The sequence below is a fragment of the Tursiops truncatus genome, chromosome 16, assembly GCF_011762595.2.
Source record: "Tursiops truncatus isolate mTurTru1 chromosome 16, mTurTru1.mat.Y, whole genome shotgun sequence".
Lineage (NCBI taxonomy): Eukaryota > Metazoa > Chordata > Mammalia > Artiodactyla > Delphinidae > Tursiops > Tursiops truncatus.
Genome location: NC_047049.1, coordinates 787689 through 810336, shown reverse-complemented (window position 1 = coordinate 810336; position 22648 = coordinate 787689). Strand labels below are relative to the sequence as shown.

The following is a 22648-nucleotide window of genomic DNA, read 5'->3' as shown; positions in this document are numbered from 1 at the left end:
GCCGCAGCCCGGGCTGCCTCCACCTACCCTCCGCCGCCCTCGAACACTGAGGGGCTAAGCCAGGCCTCTCTTGGGCCAGGAAAGCAGCCTTTGCAGAACGTCTTCTTTCTCCTCCTCTTGCTTCTTCTTACTACGATTGCAAAGGTAACAGACATGGAACAGTGTTCCAAAGGTAAGAAGGGAGTCAAGCAAAAATGATTTTAGGAACGTGGCTTCTAACACAGGTGGTCAATGTTCCACATCTCTGAAAGTTGGAAAGCCCTGGCCCCGGGCATGGTGATGGCTTCGGCGTGTCATCGATCCTGTGATACATACTCACGGAGTGTTTCTCTGTGACAGGCTGTGCCCAGGCGGTGGGGGAGGGGAGGCAGTCAACAGGCAGAGGGGAAAGGAGAGCCTGGCTTCCATGGTGAGATGGGTGATATGAGGGGGATGCATGGGGTGCGCTGGGGGCGCTCAGAGGGGTCTGATGGAGGAAGGGGCATTGGACAAGCCTGAGCAGAAGAGGCCAGTCAAGTCACCTCTGGGGCACAGAGACGAACACGGTTGCCATGGCCTTGACACGGCCGCGGGCCCACGAGGCAGCGCGAAATCAGGGGTGTGCGGCCACCCGCTGGGTTCGAGGTGGCTCTGCCCTCAGGGGTGTGCGGCGGTCGGGCACATGGCTGAACCAGGAGACAGCGATCACGGTGAGCACGGCCCCAGTGGGCTGCGTGCGCAAAGAGGCGCGGTCTGAGGGCCTGGAGGGGAGGGGCCACGGGTCCCGGGGCAAAGGCTGGTGGACTTTAAGGAGTGGGTTAGCAGCAAAGGGAGTGGAGACACGGGAGAAAATGGTGGATGATGGAACCACCCAGAGGGGGTGGCCAGACGGAGGAGGCCCAGCTGCTGGGGGGCCTCAGACTGCAAATGTTCCCCTGTGAAGGGTAAGGGCATCCCTGGGCAGGGAGGACCCGCTGGCGGCTGGGAGAGGGGGGAGGGGGCGCCATCTTGGAGCGAGGGGGCACATGTGCAGAGGCCAGGAGCTCCGGTGCTCAGCGCAGACACCCCCCGGGACCTGAGCTAGGGCCGTGGGGCTGGAGTTTCTCTAGTTAATTTTCTCTAATTTAGGTGCAGTCTCAGAGTGAGTGTGTGTGTGTGTGTGTGTGTGTGTGCGTGTGCGTGCGCGCCAGCGCATGTGTACCTATGTGCCGGTGTGCACGTGGGCAGTGGTGTTTCTGGGCCACAGAGGGCTGGGGAGGGAGTAAGAAAACAGCTCGAGGGGAGGGGAGGGGAGGAGGCGAAGCCATTTCCTAGGAAATAGGTCCCAGGCATCAGTGAGGCCCTTGCATTTGGCTTCTGCTAAGGGCATCCCTGGCATGTGCTGCTTTTGTAAAAAAGTAAAACAAGAGATGCTGTGTCAGTCAGCTCATGCTGCCGTAACAGACTGGGCAACCTAAACAACAGAGGTTTATTTCTTACAGTTCTGGAGGCTAGAATCGGGGATGCTGTTCCAAAGGGTTCTGTGTTTGGTTTGTGGACTGCCACCTTCTTGCTGTGTGTTCCCATGACCTCTTCTCTGTCCTCTGTTCAGGGTGGGAGGCTGTGGGTGAGGGACAGCAGGTGCTCTGTGGTCTTTCCTTATAGAGAGGCCAACACTGTTGGAAGAGGGCCCCACCCTTAAGACCCCATTTATCCTGAATTAGCCCCCAGGAGGCCCCGTCCCCACAGGCAGCCACACTAGGGGTTGGGCTTCAATCTACGAATTCTGGGGACACATTCAGTCCACAGCCGACAGCTGCTGCATGGACGGGACAGTGGTTTTAAGTGAAATGGGTTCAAGTTGTCAGGCTGAGCGGTCGCTGTAGGCAGGAGGGGATGCCTTCCCTACAGGGCCCGCAGCCCAGGGCCTGCGCCCCAGGCCCTGACAGGTGGTGGTGTCGCCTGCCCTAAGGGAGCAGCGCGCACATCTCTCGTCTCCCCTTGGACACTGTCCAAACCGGCGCCGTGGAAAGGCGGCCGCGCGGCCGAGATGCGCCTTCAGAGCCTTGAGAACCGTCCTGGATACGCGGTCACCGTCACCTGCAAAGACCGGGTGGACAGAACCTAGTGCCACCGTTAGTGTTGGTGGCTACTTGTCATTTTTCACTGCACTGTCCGCGCGTCTCCCGTCACCAGTGGCCATTTCATTTCCGCGGACGGCCTGGCGCGGAGTGTGGGCTGGGGAGACCCCACCGACCCCAGCGCGCCTGCTGCCTTCAGCCGTCCGGTCCGGCGGCCCGGCCTCGCCGCCCTCCTCTCCGTGGGTCCGGCGCAGTCCGCACAGAGCCACGCGCTCCCACCGCAACCCCTGCCCGGGAGCAAGGGGGTCGCGCCCGGTCGAGCCCGGAGCAGCGCGCGGCCCCTTTAAGAAGCGCCGTCGAAGCAGGGCCATGACGTCATGGGGTGCGGGAGGAGTCAGTGCGCCGCCGCGGCGTGGGGTAAGGCGGGGCGGTCGCTGACTGACAGGAGCGTGGCTGCGAGCGCCGAGGCCTTCGCGGGAGCGCCCCGCGCAGGCCCCACCCCTCAGGCCCTGCCTCGATTCCACACCCCGCCCCTCCCACACCCTCTCCGCCTTCCCCGCAGTCCCCGCCCCTGCAGTCTCACCCCGCCCACATGCCCCTCCCCTCCCCAAGTCCCCGCCCCGCCCCGCCCCTCACATCCCTGTTCCGCCCCCTCAGGCCCCGCCCTGCCTCTCGTATCCCCGTCCCACCTCCCGCAGGCCCCGCCCCCGAAGCCTGCCACGCCCCCTGGCGGTCCCGCCCCACCCCCGCGCTCGCCCCGCCCCCGGCCCGGGCGGGCCTCGTCTCAGCTATCGGCAGCGGCGGCGCTGCGGGAGCTCCGGCGGCCGCGATCCTAATGGCTGCGCGCGGGCCGCGCTGAGCGCGGGCGGAGAGCTACGGGCGTGGGGCTGCGGAGAGCGAGAGCGAGCGCGGCCGGACCCTGGCCAGGCCCCGCCCGACCGGCCGAGCCCGCGATGCGCCCCGGGGTCTCCCCCCGGCGCAGCTGACGCCGCGGCCCGCGGAGACCCCGGCCGGTCGGCCCCGAAGAGCGGCCACCCCGGCCCAGGCCGCGATGGCGGGGAAGGCAGCCGCCCCGGGCACCGCGGTGCTGCTGGTCACGGCCAACGTGGGCTCGCTCTTCGACGACGTAAGTGCGGCGCCGGACGCGGCACCCTGGACCCCGGACCCTGAGCCCCGGGACCCCGGACCCCTGTCCTGAAGCCCGAAATCCCGGGACCCAGACACTGACCCCAGAGCCCCGGGACCCCGGACTCGGGCCTGAAGCCTGGGACCCTGGGACCCTGGGACCCAGACACTGAGTCCTGAGCCCTGGGACCCTGGAACCGAGACACTGAAACTTGAGCCCTGGACCCAGGACCCCAGCCCTGAACCCTGGCCCTGGGCGCTGGAATCCTGGTCTCCTGGTCCAGCCTTCACACTCCATAGGTTGAACCCGGAGCCCAGTCCCTGAACCCAGGTCCCTAAACACCAGTCCTAATCCCTGTCCAAGGTCCCCAAATCCTGGCCCCCGAGCCCTAGTCCGAGGGCCCCATACCCTGAACCTGGTCCCAACCCTGGTACAGAATTTTGTCCCCAGAAGCTCAGCCCTGAATCCTGGTCCCCAAACCGTAGCCCGTGTCTCCCGAGCCCCAGCCCCTGACTTGTGGCCTGTGACTCCCGACCCGGCCCTCCGTGGCCCTCGCCCCTGCCCGTCTGCGTGCTTTGTCTGCAGAGCTGTCTGTGGCTGCTCGGAGGTGTAGGCACCCTCGTTTTACCTTGTAACTTAGTAGCTCTCTAGTTCTCAAACAAGGGGTTTCTGTTGAAAGCCCTGGAGGACTTTATGTTTCTTGTCTGTTAAAGAGAAAGATGCAAGAAGCTTTTCAAGGCCAGAGAAAAGGATGCTGACTGCCCAAGGCCTTTACCTTCTGAGACCTCCCACCCAGGCACCCGAGGCCTTTGGGAGAAGAGTCTGCCAAGGCCCGGCGCTCCCCCGGCTCCCGAGGCAGGCGGAGGCTGACCCAGTTCGGCGTTGCAGCCACGGTGCCACCCCGCTGTTGGTACTTATACTGCCAACCCAAATAAAGCAGAATGTGGCTGCAAGTGGCGTGCTTGTTTAAGAAAAAAAGGGTGATGGCCCAGATGGAGCCTGAGGCGGCCTCGCACTGCCCGCCCCCTCCTCCCCCAGCTCCTCCCGCGGTGAGGGTGCGGCCACTGACCACGCAGACCACTGGTGCAAACATGACTTGCATCCCTGCCTCTTCCGAGCCTCCCTTTGCTGGCAGCGAGCATGGGTGGGATGTTTCTGTAGGCTAAGTTCATGTACAGGCGAGGTGTGATTTTATTAATCAAAGGTAGGCGCTGTTTTTGTGTTTTTTCTTATTTTAACTTCCAAGCGCCATGTATTATGCTTCCCTGCTGGAGATGAACTGCGGGCCCTCTGACTTGGGCACAGACGGGACAACTTTATCTAGTTTCGCGATTGATCATTTTCTACAAAAGTGCCCGGTATGGGCGTGCGTCTGTATATTTAGCATTCTATTCTCGGCTTTGCAGTAACATCCACGCTAACATGGTTTTACTCAGATGATTCAGATCCGTTAGCTGTGGCTTCAAAGCCTCAGAAATGTCAGGAAAATTAAGCACGGTGGGGGCATTTCAGTCTCAAAGGGAGAAGAATTTTGCTGTGCAAACATTCTTTCCAGTAATCTTTGATTCCAAGTTAGAGCATTTTTGTTGTGTTCCGACTGTAGACACACACTTCTCTCTGTGGACATTAAAGTGGATCCCTTAATTTACTTTTGTTTAGCAACAGGTTCTCTCTGAGTCTTCGTTTTTCTTAAAGGCTGTATGGAGCTTTGCATCTTGTTTGTATCGGGAAGGAACCTTTGTTTTGGTAAGCAGTGCGTGGGTTAATTCTGCAAGGTGGCTTCTGACTTAAGGGCCAGTAGAGACATATCTGTCCTCACCCACAGCTTTCTTAATGTGTGCAGCTTGGTCTGGGGCCGCTCTTCCCCAGTGGCCTGGAAAAGCAGGGGTGGGTGCTAACCAGTCCCCTGTAGCATGGCCGGTGAGAGCAGCCGATTCTCGAGTGAAGGACATTTTAGCTTCTTGGTTTATAGTAGGTTTCAGAAGAGCTGCTTGGTGACTCTGTCTTTGTGTGGCATGTGCCCCTGTTGACCCACTGTGCAGACGGTGGCCCGGCCTGGGCAGGGATTTGTTCTTGCCCAGTTTCATCGTCTGGAAACCAAGCTCCACTGTGTGGCCAGGCCTCACAGTGTGTGGCATCGGCCTCTTCCTGGAGGGTGCGGGCCGAGGAGGAGAGGTCTGAGTTAGAACCGGGCCCTGCTGGGAAGGGCGGGCCGAGGAGGAGGGGTCTGAGTTAGAAACGGGCCCTGCTGGGAAGGGCGGGCACTGTTGCCTTTCGTGCTCAAGTGACGGGTGATGCGTATCTGCTTCCGTAGTTTCGTGGTCTCCCCTCACTATCTCTTCTCCATCCAGAGGCGATCCCGTTAACGCTCTGGATGTGGACTTTCACCATGGTTTGGCCCTGACGTCCTGAGACCCCCAGGGCGTCTCGTCTGGCGGGCAGCTCTTTCCTCGTCTGCCCGCCCGGCTTGCTTGGGTCTGGGACAGTGCGGCTACCTTAGTCCCCACACAGGGCCCTCGGGTCGCTCCTCACCCCGTGATGTGACACACGAGGGGGTGGTCACCGTCCAGAGTACATTGCTTCTCAAACTTTTACCCCTTACACCCTTAGAAATTTTGGAGAGCCCCACAGAGTCCTTGGTCTCGTCGGTCATAACCACCAGTGTCTGCCAGGTCAGTGGGTGGACCCTGAGGCAAGTGGAAACTGAGACAGTTTCAGTAGCTCTCAGAAGGGTGATGTCATCGCATGTCACAGCCCCGGAAAGCTCCACCGTTCGTGCTTGAGACGGCGGGATGGAAAGCGAGCCACGGTGCTGCACTGTTGAGGGCATAGCCGTGACCTGCCGAAGCCCTGACCTCCAGGGCCCCTGTCTGAGCTGGGGCCCGTCCTGAGCCTGCGGGGAGGGGCCTGGCCTGGCTGGGCTGCCTGGGCCTGTTCCAGGGGGCCCCCAGAGAGCCCGGAGCTCTTCCCGGCAGTCCCCAGTCGGGCTGCGCTGCCACCCCCCACCCCGTCGCTGGCAAGGGGTGGCTAGGCTTGCATACCTAATTGCTTTGCTCGAGATGGCTGGATTTTTGACAAGGGAGGTTTCTAGCTTTTGGTTCTTTACGTGGTTTTGTTGTCGTTGTTGTTTTGCTAGAAGTGAACTGAGAAGGTGGATTCTTGCAGGCTGTCGTTTCAGAACTCAGTCCCACCCTTACATGGTAAGACTGTTTCTTGGGAAAGAGACGTAGCCAAGCCGTAGGATTCTGAGAGCACAGCTCGCTCTTGGGTGTCTGCCTGGAGGGCCGTTGTCCTGCTGCGTATTCGGAGCTGAACGTCAGTTTGGAGCTGGTTCCCTTTTTGCCGGGCCAGCTCCTGAGCAGCCCCTCTTTCCGCCTGGACCTGGGGACGGCAGCTCGCTGCGCATGTGGCTCTGTGTCGGGGGTCCGCGAGCCCCTCCCCTGGGCTGGGCACCTCGGGCACTTGTCCTCTGTCTCCCCCGCCCCAGCCCCGTGTGTGTGTAGGGCCTCCGCCGTCCATCCCAGGGTGCGGGGGGCCCGCTGGGGCCTCATCGGGGCCAGCCTCGGGTCCGGGCCTTCTCACTTGCTCTAATGGTGTGGATCCCTCCACTTCTTTGAGGAATTTCGTTTGGTGACGGCTTCACTGAGGCGTCACTCGCACGCACGGACTTCACCGTGTAAAGCGTACGACTCAGTGGTTTTTAGTGTGTGCTCAGAGCTGTGCTACTGTCACCGCAGTCAGTTGTAGAATTTGTTTTGTACCTGAAAAAGGAACTCCGTATGCCATAGCCGCGCCCCCCCCCCCGCCCAATTCCCTCCATCTCCCCTGAAACCCCCACAGCCCCTGATGATCACCAGTCTGCTTCCTGTCTCTGTGCATCTGCCTGTCCTGGATGTTTCACGTAAGCGGAGCCATGCACGCGGGCTCTGCATCTGGTACCGTGTTTTCAGAGCTCAGCACGTCACTCCTGTTGGTGGCTGAGCACCGTCCCACTGTACGGCTGTGCCCTGCTGTGTGTCCAGCGCCAGGTGATGGGTATTTGGGCAGCCTGCACCTCTGGGCTGCTGTGGACGTTTACTTACAAGTCTTCGTGTGGACGTGTTTTGCTTCTCCTGGGCACATTCCTGGGGTGGGGACTGCTGGGTCTGCGGTGACTCGTGTTTAACCTCTTGAGGAGCTGCCCACTGTTTCCCCGTGTCGGCCCCGTCCTGCGTTCCCACCAGCGGCGCACGAGGGTTCCGATTCCTCCACGTGCTCCGGTGCCAGGTGTTAGCTGTCTTTTCTCGAAGACTTGCATTGGGCCCCCCACCTCCCGGCCTCCTGGGGAGTTAGTTTCTCTAGTCTCAGGTCTTTCACTAGCATCTCTTATGTGGATGCCCAGGACACAGGGAGGAGACCCAGACCCAGTGAGGACCGCCTCCCTCCTCCTGCCTTTGCCTGGGAAGGTCCAGCGCTTTCGGCCAGTGCCGTGAAGCAGGGGCCGGTTCTCGTCAAAGACATTGGGTTTTCCAAATTTCGAATTTTGGAGGCGGTTCCTCTGCTGTCCATGCAGCCCCTGAAGCCCCCAGGGGCTCTGCTGTGCTGGGGCAGGGGTGGGGCTGAGCGGGCCAGGCCTCTTCGCAGGCCCCTTTCTGGGCTCTCCCGGCCCTGTCCCGTGGGGATGGCCGCGGGGGCATGGCCGCGGGGAGGTGTCTCCACATTCTTCTGGCATTACTGCCTCTGACCTGAGATCTCAGTGTCCTTTCTCTGTGGGAACTTGGTCTGTTTGCCCCAGCTGGGGCCTCTCCGTAGATGGGGGCCTGCCCGTCCCGTCCCCAGGGTGGCGGGGTCGGAGGAGTCGGTGGGCTCACACCGGTGGTGTCTCAGAACTGCTTCCTCCACGCTGGGAGGCTGCGCCTGCGCCCCGCACGCCTCCGCCCAGCCCCCACCCAGCCCCGACGAGCTCCTGTCAGGCCTGCCTTGGACGCGGCTCACCCGTCTGGGGCCATGCCTGCCTCGTGGTCCCTCCTGCCCTCGTCCCCAATCTCTGCCGGCCCTGGATCGGCCGCGAGAGCGCGCTTTCATCTGCAGCGCTTCCCGCTTTTACTGGCTCTGGAGATGCTGAGGGAGGGTTTAGGTTACTGGTGGGGGAGGTACTTCTTAGGTTTGAAGTCTTAAATGCTTTGCGTGTCCTGAGTCCAGAGGAGTGAGCACTGCCGGGGGACCTGCTGGACAGCCCTGGAGGATGCTGACACGGGGCGCGTTCACGTCCACTGCCTCTCAGCCTGCGCCACTCCGCGAGCTCACGCTCTGGGCCCACGTCGTGAACTCCGTCAGCACGTGGACTGCGTGCCCTTCTGGGAGTGAGCGGGCAGGGGAGGAGGGACCGGCGCTGCTGCTCTGGGGTTGTCTCTGGTGGGAGTCTCTTTCTGGGGAGAGAGGCCCCTGCTGGGGGTGATGCCATGTGTGTCGGGTCTGATTCGGAAGTTACAGGACTCGGACCAGGCCTGCCTGCCCGCAGCTTGCCCTTGTTTAAAGAGCCCCCTGTTTGACCCGAAGGGAGGGATGCGGAAGCCGGGGAGGCTGCCCGGGGGAAGGGGCAGGGCTTGCTAAGGGACTAGGGTGGGGTGCCTCCTTAAATGTTGACCTCCTCAGTGTTTGCCCCGGCGGGCGGGCGGGCGGGCGGGCGGGAGCATCTCCTGTTGGGAGGTGAGCTTGGTCCAGGAATGGGGTCCAGTAGGTGGGGGTCAGCACAGGGCCAGGAGGCTAGTCAGAAAGGCAATGAAGGGTCTGAGCGGAGTCTCGGTCACCTGTCTGTTGTCACTTCTCGGGATGCGGCCCTGCTCTCCCTGTGTTTATACGGGGGGGGGGGGGAGGGGGACCCTTCTGATGTGAGTGAGCTGAAGGAGGATGATCGTGGGCCCGGGGAGGAGAGGAGTGCAGAGAATGTGGCGAGTGGCCCAGGTGGACACGGACGTGACTTTCGAGTTCTCTCTTTTGTTGCTGCTTCGGGTAATCGGGGCACACGGGACTCTCCTGTCTGAGCCTGAGAAGTGTCCAGACGTGAACTCCTCTGCAGGCTGGGGCTGGGCAGGTCCACTCCCAGCGTGGCTCTGAGCTCGTCGGAGAGCTCATCCTGACGAAGGTACCGCCGAGAATGCCGTCGGGTCTCATCTCTGGTGGTGAGCGAGGGTGAAGCAGCAGCTCGTCTGGGATGTCTGGAGTGTGGGACCAGCACAGGGCCACCACCCAGCCGTGTGACTCCAGAGTTGGAGCGGGCGGGGTAGGCTGTGGGAGCCACGTCCCTGTGCGTCTGGGGAAGGCCGGGCACACGTGGGCCTCTGTTTGGGAGCATCCAGGCCCTTGTTTAGTCATGGTCCCTGCGTCTGCTTGGCCTCTGGTGATTAGACCTGTTTTCTAAAACTTAAATTTTGAGTTTACAAGGTTTGTTTTGGGAGATGGATGTGGCCCTGGGACAGGGCATCCCCTTGGATCTGCTGCACTGCGGGGGGCGGGGAACAGTGTGGAGGGCTCACGGCTCCGTCGTGGGAGGAGGTGAGCAGGGTGAGTGAGGTCCGTGGAGGCATGGCGTGCGCCATGCACACCTGAGCTGAGATGCCCCGGGAGGCGGCTCAGCCTGCACAGCTGTCGGCATCTGAGGATCTGGGGCAGGTCAGGGAGGGACCAGCCTTGTGCCACGGCTGGTCTTGGTGCTCTCACACAGCAGGGAGTTCCCCGGCTGACGGTGTGCCTTGACCATCAGGGAAGCACGCTGGTGCCGACCAGGCTCAAGGAGTTCTGGGTTTCCCTTGAGTAAGAATAAGCCAACTCCATTTCTGGAAGCATGGCTGTGGCGTCATGATGGGTCATAGTGACCTTAGGCCCTTTTTTCCTGGTCCTTTGCTGAGCAGAACGCCCCGAGCTCTGGCCCCGTCTGAACTACCCAGGACACCTCTTGGGTCTCCGGCACTGCAGAGCCCACGCTGAGTCTTCCTCCCTCTTCGTGCGCATCCTGGCCCGGTCACTCATGTCGTGCTGGCCTTCCCGGCTCGTCCGACCTGCGAGCGCGGGAGCTGGTGTCTGGAGCCGCATCCTGGAGGTCGGGGGCCCCCGTGTCCCCCCTCGGCAGAGTCTGGCCACAGCCCTGCTTTCAAGACAGCCCTCAGACAGCCTCCTTTTCTGCCCCGCCTCTCGGGGCCTCTGAATGATGAGCAGTTATTCTAGGAACTGAAAGGGCTGTGAAAGCAGAAGGCCCGGCTTGGGCCTGGGTCTCGGTGGAGGGCAGCTCCACCTTTAGTGCCTGTCCAAGGTGGCGCACTCCAGGGTCTGTGGGGACGAGCGGGGACGCAGGACAGCTCCACCTCTGTGTACACGTGACGGGGCATGTGATTCACCTTTTTATGGCCATTTGCACGTCAGGGAGTGTGGAGTGACAGCGGCACACTGGCCGCAGCGGGGCAAGGAGGGAATGGATGCCCTGGCGGTCGTGAGGCACCTGTGCTGGCGGGGCCCCGTCCTCTCCTTCCCCACAGGGCCTCCGTGGGCGGCAGTCTTGTCCTCACCTGTGTCCAGGGCTGAGCTGCGCTCGGGCTGCTCCCCGCCTGCGGTCCTGACGTGTGGCTCCTGCCCTCGCCTCCCGCGAGCACCTGCAGCTGTCCCGGTCCCCGCTGCCCGGACGGAACACGCATCTCTGTGCTTTGGCCTAAACCCCTCTTTTCCCAGGAGCCCCCCAGCCCCCGGGAAGGCAGGATCGCACCTCCCTCCCGGCGCGGGTCACCGTGCCCAGCTCTGCCGCCTTGTCCGCCCCACATCCCTTCCCCACCTCCAGTAATTACAAGCTTTGGGCTTTTGTCATGTTTCATTACATTCGGTTGTGCTGGCCTCTGACCAGCAGTGCAGGGGCGGGATTTGGGGCTCTGCCCTGATGAGCGCAAGGGGCAGAGCGGACGTGGCTGTAGGGAACCAGAGTTGCTGCCAGCCTGCTGGTTGCTGGACCCCCCTGTCAGAGCTGGGCAGGGACTGAGTTGGGAAAGGCGCGTGCCCCACTGGCCTGGCACCTCGCGGGCACCGGGGGACCAGTGTTAGAGCCGCTCTCGGAGGTGGATGCCTGGGCTCCGGCTGCTTTTTCCTTCTCGCTGGGACAGTCTGGTGGAGGCACGATTTGCATCTCGCACGGTTCACCCAGCGTAAGAGTACGGTTCGATGGTCTTCAGAAAATGTTTGCCATCGCTCAGCTGTCACCACGGTCCAGCTTGAAACGCTGCCCTCCTGGCCTTTCTCAGAGCTCAGCCCCAGCCCCTGGGCGGCTCTCCCCTCCACCTGCCCTCACCGCGGATCCCGCAGCACCGACAGTCCGTGGCCCTCGTGGTGCTTCTCCTGCTGAGCGCTCGTGGGTGGAGGCACCGGCAGCGGACTCGGGGCTGTTCCCGGCTGGGCTGCTGCGCGCGGCAGGGTGCAGCCTCTGGGTGCCAGGCCTGGTCGTGTGGCGGGTGAACGTTTACCCTTTCTGGGCACCGCTCACCTGCTGTCAGAGCGGCGGCTCCACTTCCCGCCTCTGGCTGCGTGGGCTCCAGCTAAGTGTGGTCCGGCCCCTCCACGCGGGGCCACTCGTGCTGACGTCCCTTTGATGGTGGGTGTGGGCGGAATGTCCTTGTGGCCTCTGCTTCTGAACAGTAGGCCTCCCACTCAGATGGACGGTTTGCCATATTTGTGACAGTTTTTGGCAAACTGTTGACTGGGTTGACAGGGGTGGCTCCTTGGGGCTGTCGCCCTTCTCACTTCCGGGGGGGGGACAGAGGGTGCCAGAATCCCCCCCAAGAGGCCTGCTTTGCCCCGACAGAAGGGGGCTGTGGTCACGGCGCACCTCTGAGCACAGTTCTGCGGGGGAGGCGGGGCGAGGGCGGGGCCGCTGTACGGCGGAGCCCGGTGTGGATGGTGGGACGGCATGTCTCCCTGCAGGGCTGGCGTGCTGGCCGAGTCCCACGCCCTCCCTGGAGGGTGCTGACTAGTCTGTTCGAGGGGGCAGTGGTGGCGAGGGCTCCCTGGAAGGGACTCGGGTGTCCTCCCCGCCCACTGTCCCCGGACATGGGGGACACCACCCCAGGTTAGGGGCAGAGCGTGCCTCTCCCAGGGGAATTCTTTTCTCCCAGCCCCTGAGGTGTGATGGCCCATCTGGGGGGCTGTCCTCCACCCCCTCCCCTTTGCCTTTCTCCCCCGGCTGAGTGGCTGTTAAGCCCAGTACAGGTCTCAGAATGTCTCCGATAGGCCTGCTGGTGCATCGCCCGCCACCTGCCCGGCTGCCATCCCTCGGGGCCCTCACCTGGGCAGCGGGGATGCTCTCAGGTGGAGCATCTCCGTGCAGCTGCCCAAGGTCGCCTGCCTGTGGGACAGAAGCCCAGCCCTGCAGGTGCGTCGCCTCTTGGCAGGCACGCGGCTGTCCTGGTCTGGGCTCGAGGCCCAGTGAGGAAGTGCCCCTGCAGGACGGTGGGGTGGGTGTCAGACGCCAGTGTTTCCAGAGACTTCGTGGTAGAAGAGCGAGAGGTGCCACTTTGGCCTGTTCCTCCTTTAGGGAAAACCTTGTGTGACCGCAGAGGTGACAGGTCTTCAGGCTCTGAGAGGCCTGTCCCCAGCCTGGCCCGGCCTCTTGCCGTCTGTGTCACACCTGGCGGTCGTTTCTTTGCAGCTGGACTTCATGGAGGCCTTTGGGGGTGCAGCCCCCCTGCTGGGGCCTGGCCGTCCTTCGGGGGCAGGGGTGCGTGTGCTCAGGGCCCAGCTGCAGGGGGCCGCACTGGGGTCCGCTTGGACCAGTGTCTTGGTTAGCTACACTGCCCGTTAGTCCTGGGGTCCTGAGGATGAGTTGGGGGCAGCTGCCCCGACCCCAGCACGGACCCAAGCTCCGAGCACCCTACCGTGCCTACGTGGGCTTTGGGGCGGCGGTCAGTGGTAGGCTGTTGAGTAGAGAGTTGGGTGGGGGGAGCTCTGGCCACGTGGGTGAGCCTGTGTGTGTGAAACAGACCTGGGTCGAGTGCTCAGTGCTCTGAAAACCATCACGAGGCTCCCTCAGCAGCATTCTGGGAGCCGTTGCACGGAGAGGCCGCTGCGAAGGCTTGGGAGCAGGCAGACCCGCCTGTCCCAGCCGCCTGACGGTGTCCCGGGTGCTCTCAAGTCCTGCGCCTACTCTGGCTCCAGGGCTTCGTTGGGGTGTCCTGTGGGGCACTTACTTTGTCCAGTTCAGGGCAGAGCGCGCTCCATGTTCGATATATTCGAATTTGGGGTGATGTGGGCTTTACTTTCAGTTGGATTTGTTCTGTTAAGAATGACATCTGTCCAAGTAACAAACAAATTTGTGGGGACATGTGTTTTGCTTTTATTTTCTCCTTCATCACTGTAACGGTTTTTCAGATCTGTTGCAACTTCCTGTTTTTGCTGTAGCACGACCGCTCCCCTCGCCACTGCGTCCAGGCGGGGTGCTCTGTGTGCGGTCCAGGCGGGAGGTGGCAGGCTGGGCCGTGAGGGGCGAGGGTCGTGGTTAGTAGTGGTGCTGACAGAACGTGGGTGAGCGGCCAGAGCTGACCAGCAGGGGAACCAAAGCAGGGCCCGGGGGCCCATCTGGGGGCTGTCTCACCAGGGCAGGCGGCATCTCACCTCAGCTGCTGAACCCCTGCCCCCAGGACTCCAGCCTTACATACGGGGCCTGAGGCACACTTGGTGCTTTTGGGGGTCGTTCGGGCTCCCAGGTTCCATGGGGTTCTGCTGCGTCCCCTGCCGAGATTGCAGGCGCACGGTGACACGGGGACCCGGGAGAGCTTGTCTTTAAGGGCTCCTAGTAGCGTGGCCCCAGGGGCCCCGGGCTCCTGTGTCTCTCCAGAGCCGGGCCCTCTTCCAGGGGCTGGAGCCGCCCCTCCCCACGCCGCGCTTCCGCCAGCCCGGCCGCCAGGCCCGTCTGGGGTGTCCTCTGAACTGGTGGGCGCGGCGGCCGAGCGCTGGGAGCCTCCCCGAGGCCCCTCGCGTGGCGCGCTGCTCCCTGGCCCCGCACCTCCCGCGCCTTCCCCGTCCGTCCTGGACTGAGACAGGAGGAGGGGTTGGCGGGAGGTCACGGGCAGGTGGAGGCCCGGAGAGGAGAGGACGGTGAGGAGGGTCCCGGGAGGGGCGTTTTGGGAGTTCGAGGAGGAGTACTTCGAGAAGGGCGTGCTGGGGGTCTGAGGCGCGGGGCCCGGGCGGCCCCAGAAGCTGACAGGTCCGACTGCGCGTAGCCTGAGGCGCCTGCCCGGCACCAGGGCTTCACCCTCCGGGGCACGGCGCCTCTGTCCTGGCCGTCCAGGGACGGGCACAGTCCACCTTCAGGGCACGGGGGACCTTGCCGGGCCGCCTGGCTCATGGCTTGTGTGCGGGGCCCAGGCCGCCCCAGCTGCCGAGCAGAAGCAGGAGGTGAACAGGGATCTGGCTGGTGACTCGGGGTGGCTTCGGACGCCCAGAGATGCCCTGAGCGCAGAGGCCACGGAGGGCCCCCCGGGGCGAGAAGCAGCGGCCGGGCCTGACGGCTTTGGGAGAACTAAGGAAGGGGGGCCGTTGGGGCCACTGTGGGGCAGGAGCAGTGGCAGGAAACGGGGAGCTGGGTGCGCTGGGGCAGCCACGTGGCCGGCGTGGGTGGCGAGCGCGGAAGCCTGGCGCTGCAGGCTGAGAGGCTGTGCCTCCGATTGTGCAGGAGCCCCTGTTTCTGTCGTGCATGGGGGACGCAGCTGGTGATGCAGCTTCTGCAGCCGGCGGGAGGAGGCCCTGAGGTGCGGGTGCTGCCCCGGCCCCCTGGCTCCCGCACGGGCCTTGGGTGCGGACAGTCGGCTCCCTCCTCCAGGGAGCTGCCTGGGACCTGTCTGTAGTTTTTAATGACTGATAAGTGAGTCAGTCCGGAAAGGGAAGAAAGGGGAACTCGGGGCCGGGCCCAGCCGGGAGGGTGAGCAGCTCTGAGCCACTCTGGGAGATGCAGCCAGAGGTTACTGGTGCCCCCGAGGTGCGCCCTAAGGTGTACGGGAGGGGCCCTTGAGGGTGGGGTCCGTCGGGAATGGCGCTTGAGGAACCCGGGACGGCAAAGCGGAAGCACCGACGTGCGTGCTTTCCATTGCTGTTTTTCCAGTACAATAAAACTCCACTCAGAAATGTAAAAATTTATGCTAGTTCCTAGGAGAAAATTGACGTCTCTGAACCTTGATAACCTTGACAATTTTAGTTTCCTCTAATGAGAAAGATTGTGTGGTGTGACCCACAAAGGCTCTGAAATGTCTCCTCTGTATTCTGCACGGTGTTGCCATCAACGCTACCAACCCGGACAGACCGCAGAATGATTTCAGCGTTTTGTGGCAATGGCTGCATTCCGAACCTGTGCCGTGTGAAAACAAAGTTCTAACTTTGTTCTGTCAGAGAATGAACACCCGCCTACTGCTGGGTGGAGCCACCTGGGGGTCTGCGGGAGCCTCTGGTGCCCAGCGGGCTGCGGAACTGGGCACGCATGCTGGACTCCCTCAGGAAGGAGGGGGGCACCGGGGCCCAGACACCTGTCGCGGCGTCCGTGTGTTCTGGGGCACAGAGCCTGTGGCGGAGGCACCCCCAGGCCGGCCCTTCCTGTTGCAGGTGGGCCGTTGAGTCCCTGTGCTGAGGTCACAAAGCGCAAGGGTCCTGGGGCACTCCTGCCGCTCCCACCCTGCGCTGCGTCCCCTCTCGATGTCGCGCCACTTCCTTGGCGTTGTAGCAGCCGTGGGATCCACTCTTCCGCACACAGCGCACTGTCTTCGCGGGGGGACCCCGAGGGCCAGTGAGCGCCCTTCTCCTGCGGTCACAGTGCCGAGCCCAGGCCTCCCCGCGTGCCTGTGCAGAGCCCCCGGCGTCTGGAGAGCCCGGCCCACGGGCTGGTGTGAGCCGCCATCCTGCGCCCCTGGGCAGTGTCACGTGCCTGAGTGTCATGTCCACCCCACGCACACATGCGTGCACGTCACACACATGCACGTGCACCCACGCCTCCAGTGATGTGGGGACGCCTGGTAATCACACCACACCAGCTGTTGGTTCTGTCAGATGGTGTGACGTGGGGTCTGTTATCATTTACTTTGTTACCCTGCTTGCTTGTAGTATCGTTTCTGAGCCCTTTTCCTTGGCTTTTCCAGGGTCTCTGTTTTAGAATCATGTAGCTCCTATGGACCTTGTATCTAAATTATTAATAGAGCTATTTGGACAGGGAGGTGATCATAGGGTCTGTGGAATAGCTACTGTTCTTTTTGTTACTGACACTGTTATTTGGGGTCATTTATCTCCTCAGGGCTGCGATTACACAGAAGTCCGGGGGGTCTGTTTGTACAGGACTCTCGACTGCAATTTCTTTCCTGTATCTCGTGTTGTGCTCGCGAAATTTTGCAACTTTCTTGTGCTTTTTCTTCCTGTGCCGTGACGCTGTCTGAAAGCCCCTGGCCAGAGCTTGGTGAGTCCACCCGCCTGAAAGCACTCGGAGTGCCCGAGCGATCCCCCCCACTTGGTCCAAGGGCACCTTTCTGTTTCCTGCCGTGGGTGACTTCCTCGGACCTGAGACTTGGGCAGCCGCGGGCAACGCGGTTGGGACCTGCTGATGAAGTAGGAGTCTCTGTATCTGGCCGGGGGCAGATGAGTGCGCTTGGAGCAGGTAAGCTCAGGGAGAGTGTCGGCCCTGGGAGCAACCCCTCCGCAGGAGAGGCCCTCTCCTGCTGTCCCCCAGCACAGCCGTGAGTGGCCCCGGTGCTGTGGGTGGAGGATTCCAGGCTCCCGGAAGCTCCTTAGCTTGAATGAGAGACTGCAGAAATCTGAAGACGACGGCCATTTGTCACTTTGGGGCTTAGTTCGCTCCTTTTGTGTAGGGCTGAGTAGATTTGTCTCTTCTGGCTCTTTCCCGAGTTGCTGTGACTGTGGGGTGGCAGGGGCCCCACCGAGGGCCTGCAGGCCCGCTGTTTGTCCGCCTTGGGCTGTGATGGTCCTGAGGTCAGACCGCATCCGAGTTACAAGGTGAGTGAGAGCGAGTGTGGCTTGCAGTGGGCGAGGGCCACCTGGGGCTCTGTGTCAGCCTGCTGTCTGACACGGGTGGCGCAGTGCAGGTTCACAACCTCAGATGGGCTTTTTACCCCGCGTGTCTGTCAAAGCATGGAAGCTGCTGCCCCCGCTGCCCTCCTGGTCGGTCCCCCGCGGCCTGGCTGGTGGGGTGCCCGGCTGAGCCCTCTGAGATGGGCCTCCATCCCCTCCTGCTTCAGTCACTGCTTTCCCAGGGAGCCTGTTACTGTGAAAGTGAGCAGGTCCTCGCCCACGATGAATCACAAAATAAGGGGTGATTGAACATAAATGTGACAACCAAGCCTTTTTAGCTTACAGAAGAAGCAGCCTGGTTGCCGGCTGTCGAGTTTCTGCAGGGCGGGCAGGGGACTTCAGAGGTCCCCTTCCCTGGGCGGTCCTTCCTGCCCCCCGCCCGTGCGTCCTGCTCTGCCCCGCGAGGCTCTCGCTCCACGGAGAGGGTTAGCGCCCTGATCGGGGTGGTCCCGTGGTGCCCGCCGGTTCGGATCTCCTGCCTGGACCCTGAGCCCAGCGTGGCGCATGCGGCTAAGGTCGCCGTCGCCGTCCCTCCTCTGCTCTGGAGACCTGAGTCCCCGTTGGGCAGGCTGCCTTTGGAGGGGGGGCCTGGTGTGTGTGGCCCCTCCCGTGGCGGCAGGATGGGGAGGGGCACTGGCGGCTCCAGTGCGGGGGAGTGCTCGGTGCGCAATCCCTTTGCTCTTCTCTCCACGGGGCGGGGCGGGGCGGGGCGGGGGCGAGCACAGCCCACGTCACTGCATGTTCACCCACCTCGCCGCGGTTGACGTGCCTTGACTCTAGCTCCTGCACTGTTCAGAGGCAGATCGGGACCCGGGTGGCGCGTCCCCGCAGCTTGGCGCCCTCTGTCGGCAGAGCTTCTGGGCGCTCGCCGGCTCCGGCGCACGTCCAGCCCCACCAGGGCCCCGGCCGGGGCTCCGCCTGCCCCTGCGGGCGCCCCGCATCCAGGAGGCACCAGGGCCCGTGGACTTGTGTTCTCGTGGGAACCAGTCATCTCAACGGCCCCAACATGAGGCCTCTCGTCGCTGTGCCCGCCAGCCCCCTTCAGCCCGAGGCGGCCTCCGCCGGGAGCCTCCCAGTTCCACCCGGACCCCTAAGCTGGCCTCTCCCCGTCTCAGGGTCCCTGATGAGGACCTGATGAGGTGCTACTGAGCCAGGGTGGGTGGTGGGGGGCGTCCCTCCTGGCTTGGGAGGAAAGCTGGCTCACCATGGGTGGGGTGCTGTGCTCTAGCCTTTGTGCGTGCTGTCAGGTGGGTGGCACGCAGCTCCCTCCCTCATCTGCCCTGAGGCCTGGACTCCAGTCCGGCCTCGGCCCCCCGACTGCAGCACCCCACGTTGTAAAGGGTTCGCACGGTGGAGGATGAGTCATTCCGTTTGGAGGGCTGTATTGGCTGCATTTATTATTGTTGTTATTATTTAAAGGTTGAGACAAAATTCAGGTACCGCAAGGTTCGCTCTTCTTGTGCGCACAGTTCAGTGTTTTAATATATTCTCAAGGTTGCGCAGCCGTCACCACTAACCCCAGAATTTTTTCGTCACCCCTAGAAGAGACCCAGTACCCCTTAGCAGTCACTCCCCGTTCCTCCCTCCCCCCAGCCCTGGCCCCACTAGTCTACTCTGTGTCTGTGAATCGGCCTGTTCTGGACGCCTCATATACATGGAATCAGACAACGTGTCTGACTTCTTATCAGGTGTTCAAGGCTCATCCGCGTCGCACCTGTGTCAGTGACTGAGTGCTGCTTCATTGTGTGCCAGACCGCGCTTTGTCCATCAGCAGCGGACGAGGCCAAAGCTTCTGTGAACAGTGTTGCTATGAACGTTTGTGTACACGTTTTTGTGTGAACATGTTTTTAATGCCCTTGGGCATATAGCTAGGCATGGAATTGCTGAGTCATATGATAACTCCCTGTATAACTTCTGGAGGAACTGCCAGACTGTTTTCCAAAGTGTCTGTACCATTTTGAATTCCTACCAGCGATGCACAACGGTTCCAATTTTTCCACATCCAAGACAACCCTTGTTATTGTTCATCTCTTTGAGTCTATAGCTGTCCTGGTGGGTGTGAAGTGGCGTTGTTTTGCGTTTCCCTGATGACTGATAATAGATATTGAGTGTTCCCTCCATGTGCGTATTAGGTATTCGTATATCTACTTTGGAAAAATGTTTATCTACTTTGGAAAAATGTTTATTTAAATCTTTTGCCTGGTTTAAAATTTTTAAAAATTGTTGAATTTTTCTTTATATATTCTGGATACTAGATTCTTATCATATATATGATTTGCAAATATTTTTTCCTGTACTTTGGGCTGTCTTTTCACATCCTTGATAGTGTCCTTTGAAGCACAAATGTTTAAAATTTCGATGAAGTCCAATTTATCTGTTTTTTTCTTTGGTTGCTTGTGCTTCACATTGTCACATCTAAGAAACCATTGCCAACCCTCCTGCACTGTTGATGAGAATGTAAACTGGTGCAGCCACTATGGGGAACTGAATGGAGGTTCCTTTAAAAATTAAAAATACAACTACCATATGATCCTGCAATCCCACTCCTGGGCATGTGTCCAGAAAAGACAGAAACCCTAATTTGAAAAGATACATGCACCCCTATATTCATAGCAGCACTATTCACAATAGCCAAGACATGGAAACAACCTAAATGTCCACTGACAGGTGAATGGATAGAGAAGATGTGGTCCATATACACAATGGAATATTACTCAGCCATAAAGAAGAAGAATGAAGTAATGCCATTTGCCGCAACATGAATGGACCTAGAGATGATCATACTAAGTGAATTAAGTCACACAGGGAAAGACAAATACCATATGATATCACTTATATGTGGAATCTAAAAAAATGACACAAATAAACTTATTTACAAAACAGAAATAGACTTATAGACACAGAAAACAAACTTATGGTTACAAAGGGGAAATGGGGGGAGGGATAACTTGGGAATTTGGGATTAACAGATACACACTACTATGTATAAAACACATAAACAGGGCTTCCCTGGTGGCGCAGTGGTTGAGCGTCCGCCTGCCGATGCAGGGGACACGGGTTTGTGCCCCGGTCCGGGAAGATCCCACATGCCACGGAGCTGCTGGGCCCGTGAGCCATGGCCACTGAGCCTGCGCGTCCGGAGCCTGTGCTCCACAACGGGAGAGGCCACAACAGTGAGAGGCCCGCGTACCGCAAAAAGAACCAAAACAAAACACATAAACAACAAGGTCCTGCTGTATAGCACAGCGAACTGTATTCAATATCTTGTAACAACCTGTAATGGAAAAGAACATGAGAAAGAATATATATGTGTATGTATGTGTGTGTGTATATACATGTATATATATGTGTACATATGTATATATATACACACACATATATGATGGAATCACTTTGCTATACACCTGAAACAACGTAACTCAAATATACTTCAATTAAAAAAATAGCAATAAAGATGTATTAAAAAAATACACATAGGGAAAAAAAAGAGAGAGACAGCAAAGAAAAAGGAAACCATTGCAGATCCAAGGTCACAAAGACCCCATCTTTTCTTCTAAGGCTTATAGTTTCAGCTCTTAAAGTCACGTCCTTGATCCGTCTTGAATTAATTTTTATATATGGTGTGAGGTAGGGCTGCTCCCTTATTCCTCTGCGTGTGTGCATATCTAGCTGCCCTGGCACCGTTTGTTGGAAAGACTAGTCTTCCCCGTTGAATTGCCTTCTTGAAGATTAATTGATCACAGATATATAGATTATTTTCCTGGACTCTCAATTCTGTTTTCTTCATCTGTATGTCTGTCCCTGTGCCAGGACCGCAGAGTCTTGATAACTGTAGTTTGTAGTAAGATTTTTTTTTAATTTTTGAGGTACATGGGCCTCTCACTGTTGTGGCCTCTCCCGTTGCGGAGCACACGCTCCGGACGCGCAGGCTCAGCGGCCATGGCTCACGGGCCCGGCCGCTCTGCGGCATGTGGGATCTTCCCGGACTGGGGCATGAACCCGTGTCCCCTGCATCGGCAGGCGGACTCTCAACCACTGCGCCACCAGGGAAGCCCTGTAGTGAGTTTTGAAATGGGGAAGTGTGAGTCCTCCAACTTTGTACTTCTTTTTCAAGCTTCTTTTGTCTGTTTTGGATGTCTTCCATTTCCACATGAATTCCAGGATTGGCTTGTCACTTTCCACAGAAGAGGCAGCTGGAAGTTTGATGGGGATGGCTTGAATCTGCAGGTTGCTTTGGGGAGCGTTGCCGTCTTAACATTATGTCTTGCTGTCCATGGACCCAGGATGTCTTTCCATTTATTGAGGTCTCTTTAATTTCTTCCAGTGATGTTTATACTTTTCAGGACAAGTCTTACACGTCTTTTGTTTAACCTATTCCTGATCGTTTTACTTGTAATTAGGTCTGCTCGGATTTCCTGTTTTTTTCTGGGTTAGTTTCAGAGTTTGTCTTTCTGGGAATTTGTCATCTCATCTAGGTTACCAGTTTGTTGGCAGACCTTTGTTCATCTTATTCCCTTGTGATCCTTTTTATTTCTGTAGGGTTGGTAGTACTGTTCTCGCTTTCATTCCCGATTTTAATAATTTGAGTCGTCTGACTTTTGTCAGTGTAGCTAAAAATTTGTCAATGTCACTGGTCTTTTTAAAGGACCAACTCTTGGTTCCACGGACGTCTCTCTGTTGTTTTTGTGTTCTTTGCGTTGGCTGCGTTTCGGGTTAGATCACACAGAAGCCTGTCTTGGAAGTCTCGTTGCTGCCGTGGCTCCTGGGGAGGATTCCATTCTCTCCTTCTGTCTTGCCTTGCCTTGTGTTTGGTCGACACTGAGCCATCCTCTACTTGTTCCTGAGGCAAGTGGCTGCCCTTCTCCTGAGCCGCTTGTGACTTTGGGTCCTCTTCCCATGCGACAAGCTTCAGGGCAGTTTTCCTCTGTGCCCAGGCGAGGTGGCCCTCACTGCAGGTTCATTGGCTTCGCCTGTTGCTTGAATGAATGCAAAGTCAGCGTGAGTCTGCTTCCAGCCTGGTGCCCCTCTGGGCACTCTGGCGTCCCTGGGCCCCGTCCCCGCAGCTCCGAGACCCTGAGGGTTGTCACGGACGCACGTGCTCCCTTCTGCGTGCGGGCTGTCCTCTCCAACGTAGGAAGGCACAGCGCGTGCCTGGGGTTGTCTGCAGCCAGCCTCCCGCTGGCCCGTGGAGGCCATGGACCGAGAGGAGCCCGCACAGTGCGAGCTTGGTTCACCCATCTGATTCCGGAGGATGACCCTGCAGTTGGCCCTGGTCTCCAGGGAGTGTGGACACTTCCTGACTCGGGGGCAGTTTTCCAGAGCCCATTAGGACCAGAGGTGGCCGTGAACCCTGCTGTCCTACCCCTGTGTGTCTGCCCAGGAGGGAACCGGCTTCTCGCAACGAGGCAGG

At 59.7% G+C, this 22648-nt stretch overlaps 1 protein-coding gene across 9 annotated transcripts in view; it reads left to right on the top strand.

Annotated features, from left to right (window-relative positions):
* Nucleotides 1-2825: 2825 nt before the first annotated feature.
* The window catches only part of INPP5A (inositol polyphosphate-5-phosphatase A), a 179264-nt gene continuing 159441 nt past the window's right edge, over nucleotides 2826-22648 (top strand). For 8 of the 9 annotated variants that reach the window (XR_004522562.2, XM_033842098.2, XM_073793781.1 and 5 more), the window contains exon 1: nucleotides 2826-3165. Coding sequence is in view for 8 of the 9 variants with exons in the window: in XM_033842098.2 (XP_033697989.1) it covers nucleotides 3091-3165 (75 nt within the window). In the remaining variant the exon portion in view is untranslated. The remainder of the gene's footprint in view (nucleotides 3166-22648) is intronic. The other variant, XM_019940293.3, reaches the window with a different exon arrangement.